Source organism: Glycine soja, chromosome 15 (genome assembly GCF_004193775.1).
Source record: "Glycine soja cultivar W05 chromosome 15, ASM419377v2, whole genome shotgun sequence".
Taxonomy (NCBI): Eukaryota; Viridiplantae; Streptophyta; class Magnoliopsida; order Fabales; family Fabaceae; genus Glycine; species Glycine soja.
Window position 1 is genome coordinate 16552428 of NC_041016.1, and position 4664 is coordinate 16557091.

Here is a 4664-nt window from a genome sequence, read left to right on the forward strand (position 1 = left end):
TATATTTTTAAATTATTAAAAAATAAAAAATATTTTTTAATTAATATTTCAAAATTAGATTGTGTTTTTTTTCTATAAAATTTAATATTAAAATTCCATCTATTTAAAATATAAAATTAAAATTTTCCATATGAAGAAAATTTAATTATCTTATCCAAACAAAGAATTTAAAATCAAAACAATTTAAATTCTAGACATTTTAAATTTCCTAACGTTACACATTAGAAATCATTTTATAAATTGAAACTCAAAACTAATATTTTCATAAGCAAATTCAAACTATCTTAAAAATATTAAATTTCAGAAACAATAATTTTTTTACAGAAAATAACTAACTTTTTTTAAAAATAAAATAAAATAAAAAAATCCTATATCTCATCTTATTGTTGCGTGCTTTACAAGTTACCAGAGAAACTATAAATAAGCCTAACACAACATTGGCAACAAACACCAACGTTTGATTAAGAAAATAGAAGCCTTATTTTGCTCTCTGTTCTTTCTCTCAACAATCGTTCCAACCAAACAAGAGAGTTGAATTCTGAAGCTTTCGCTACGTTTCTACCACTCAGGTTTGTTTCTCCGAACGCGAAAATCTAATACTTCTTTTAGGGTTTGTGATGGATGATCTGCGAGAATCTATGTTCTATCCGACTTCATTTATCTCAGTGAAGTTTTCTGCGCTTCCACGATGCAAATATAGGGTTTCACGTTTAGGGTTCCTTTCAATTTATTTATTATCGGGGTTCTCATATGGATCGGCGATACCCTAATTTGGGGTTTTGGGAGAGTCTCTATTGACGTTGCTGATCAGGGTTAAATTATTGGTCTTTGATCCTAGTCTTCAATGGGTTTTGATCTTGATGTTGTTGATCTTCCTCGATCAACATAGTTTTGTTGCCGTTCATCACTTGCTTTACGATTGTTATTTTGGGAATGGAAAATTTGGGAGCCAAAAGGTTTTGGGTTTTGGATGAAGAATTAAGTCTATGGCTGGGATTTAATCATCAAGTTAATGACTGAAAGCATGAGCCATGGAGAATTTTATTGATAGGATACAGTACCTGATCTGGGATGTCATTACAATGCCATGTTTGTTTTTTAGAATATCATGGATACAAAGTTTGCACGAAGGACTGAGCGCATTGGTAGAACAACATGCTCTTATTGGAGAGCTGGAAGATGTAACAAAAATCCTTGCAGATTTTTGCACATAGAGACACCATCTCCACCTGCTGCTTGTGGTTATGGCAATACTGCATATAGCTACGGAAAAAAGCCCCATTCCTCCTCTGAGAATACCCCGAAATATGGTTCAAAGAAAGCATTGCTTAGAGATAATGGAGATAGAGGAGATGCGACAAGGATGGCTAAGGCTTTCAAGAAATCATCACCAAGGATATGTAAATACTGGATCAACAACAATTGTGTACATGGTGAACAATGCCTGTATCTGCATTCATGGTTTCGTGGTGATGGGTTTTCCACCGTAACGAAACTTCAAGAACATAAGAAGGTACTTGACTCTTGAACCTCCATTTAGTATTTAACACACCGAATTAAAGTTCTTTCATAGTTCATTTTTAGCATAATGATTAAATCAGAATTGATATCTGACTTAATAATCGACTAATGTTTTAACAATTATTGATTACAGTCATAGAGTTTAATAATGTAACTATATGCTAGAATAAAGGAATAAGTGTTTTTTTGAAAAAGCATTCTCTTCCCTAGTTTCCTAGGAAATGCTAGAATTTGTGAGCCTCTGCATCATGTTAATATTTTTTGTAGTAGTTAAATTAAAGCTTTTGACAACAGGTTATCACTGGCATCGCACTTCCTGTTGGATCCGACAAACTTTATTCTGGCAGCACTGATGGGACAGTTAGGATATGGGACTGCCATACTGGTCAATGTGCTAAAGTCATCAATCTTGGTGCTGAGGTTACCTCTTTGATCAGTGAGGGGTCATGGATTTTTGTTGGTCTGCAAAATGCTGTCAAGGTAAGCTCTTATCTGCCATTGTTTTGTTTTGATGTATGATAATGTCTAATCATAGGAGTAGTACATGCAAACTGATTATGTGGCTGTGGTTGTTGTGAAGGCTTGGAATATCCAGACCATGTCTGAGTTTACTCTTGATGGACCCAAAGGCCGAGTCCGTGCTATGACTGTTGGCAACAATACACTCTTTGCTGGTGCAGAGGTAACTAACCATGTTATTAATATTGTCCAATGATATTCCCCTAACCGAATTCTTTTTTTCTGCTGTGAGTTAAAATTTATTTAATTTAAAATTTCAGGATGGTGTCATTTTTGCTTGGAGAGGAAGCTCTAAAGCCGATTCTCCTTTTGAACTGGTTGCGTCACTCACTGGCCACACTAAAGCAGTGGTTTGTCTGGTGGTTGGATGCAAGATGCTGTACTCCGGGTCCATGGACCAAAGCATAAAGGTATGTCTGTTGTTGAGGATTCTATTTTTCTTTATTAACATGAGAATTTTTTCTGAGAACAGGATATGTAATTTTCTTTGAACTGTCCTATAACGACGGGATCTTGTTATTTTGTCTTCTTCAGGTCTGGGACATGGATACATTACAGTGTACAATGACACTAAATGATCATACTGACGTAGTCACATCCCTTATCTGTTGGGATCAATATCTGTTGTCTAGTTCATCTGACCGCACAATTAAAGTCTGGGCTTGCATTGAAGCAGGATCTTTGGAAGTGATATATACACACACCGAAGAAAATGTAAGCGTTGACTTAATCTTATGTGTTGAAATATCATTTGGTTTTATTTTCATGTGTAAGAAGTCAAGCTGATATTTCTTATAATGCTGACGAGTTGGTCAATCTCCTAAGTTGATGATTTTTTTATATTGCAGGGTGTTGTTTCACTTTTTGGGATGCCTGATGCAGAGGGAAAGCCAATATTATTTTCCTCGTGCAGAGACAATTCAGTTCACATGTATGAATTGCCATCGTAAGTAAATCTAAATTATTCACGTTTCTTTTTGTTACTGTACCTCCGTCATGGTAATTTTTCTTATTTTTTTGTTGCATCCTCTGATGATGTTTTTTCAACAGATTTTCAGAGAGGGGACGTTTATTTGCCAAGAAAGATGTTGCATTAATTGAGTTAGGTCCTGGTGGCCTCTTCTTCACAGGAGATGAGAGTGGTTTGCTGATGGTGTGGAAATGGTTGGAGGTACCCAAGGTGGCATCCTCTTGACATGTGTTTCCTTTCAACATTGGAGTTGTATTATCCCATCTATTTCCTCTTGAAGCAGATGATGATAAGGATGAATTTATTTGTCTGAGCAGTAAATTCACTGTAAAAACAATTGTATAGAAATTGACAATTTTATAGAAATACCAATTTCATTCTTTTATATTCTTCCCAGCAGATGTAATCTTCTCCTGCTTTGATAAATATATTACTATTGTAAGGAACATGATTTGTAATGAAGTCCGTTTTCAAATTCTTTCCATCATTATCAAAGAATACATTTTTGGAATCCAAATATAAGTTCGACCCAAAATATAGTTTTTCTTACTTGTTAAAAATCGTTGTTGTAATTCAATTATGTTGTCATTACTGCTATTGTAATTCAATACATATATTTTGGAGGAGTGTGGGGGCGTGGGTGTCATCATCTACACCTGAGCCTTCATCATAATCTCCATCTGCCTGGAAAACATCTTCATCTTTTGTTCAAGAGAAGAACCAGATGAATTAACTTCCACCTACCCGATGAACCCTAGAGGATCTCCTGTCACCCATGCCATTGTAAGCATTAGAGGCCTATAGTTGTGGAAAGAAAACAGGAAGGGGAAATTGGGACTCCATATTTTGTTGACTCCGCAACATCGGTTTTTTCTTTTTTCAGTTACAATGTAGACTGTTTCTAGTAATTCTGTCTGGGTGTTAATGATTGAAATGAATTTGTATTAACATAGCAGGATCTTGTGGTATTCTTTGAACCATTGTCCCTTGTGGCCCAGTTTCTTTGGAAAGTAACCATGTCATATGCATATCACTGCTCTGAAGCTTAGACGAGGGAGCAAGTAGAGAAACAGCCGTGTAGAGCTGCCTAGCTCAGTTTACGTTCAGAAAAATATTGCACTGCAAATAAGCATGTCTTCGTAATTTTACTATACACTTTTGGAAGCTTCAAGTTCTTAATGCATACTTGGCACGGTCATGAGCAAGTGAATTATTTTTTTTGTTGGGTTATAGAAAGCTTTGGAAAGCTTGATTTTTCTTCTTATTATTCCTCAAAATCGAAATGAATTGAAAAATTCGACCCGGATTTCAAGGAGAATATGAAAGCAATGGAAGAAAGATATTGCATAGCTAAAGACTTATGTCATCCTAAGTATACTATACGCGTTGAAAGCTGCTGGTGCTTGAAGTTTTTGTAACGTACAAACACTACACTGTCATATTCGAGTGAACTTCATGTTAGTTCTCATGTATATTTTTATAGAAATATCATGCGCACGTGGTATTAGTTTTTTTGTAATAGATGATGATTACATCATCCGTGACAAGAACCAGAATGGTAAAACAATAAAGTGACCACAACGATAATAAAATAATTTCTAAAAATTAAAATTATAATGTATAGTTAAATATGAACAAAATTATAATGACATTC

At 34.8% G+C, this 4664-nt stretch overlaps 1 protein-coding gene across 1 annotated transcript; it reads left to right on the forward strand.

Annotated features, from left to right (window-relative positions):
• The first annotated feature begins 461 nt into the window (after window positions 1–461).
• On the forward strand, window positions 462–3453 carry LOC114387303 (zinc finger CCCH domain-containing protein 48-like). Its single transcript, XM_028347457.1, has 7 exons — window positions 462–1513; window positions 1816–2001; window positions 2102–2203; window positions 2301–2450; window positions 2575–2754; window positions 2889–2986; window positions 3091–3453. Exons 1-7 carry the CDS (start codon window positions 1109–1111, stop codon window positions 3233–3235), a joined length of 1266 nt encoding a protein of 421 aa, XP_028203258.1. The 5' UTR covers window positions 462–1108; the 3' UTR covers window positions 3236–3453.
• The last annotated feature ends 1211 nt before the right edge of the window (window positions 3454–4664 follow it).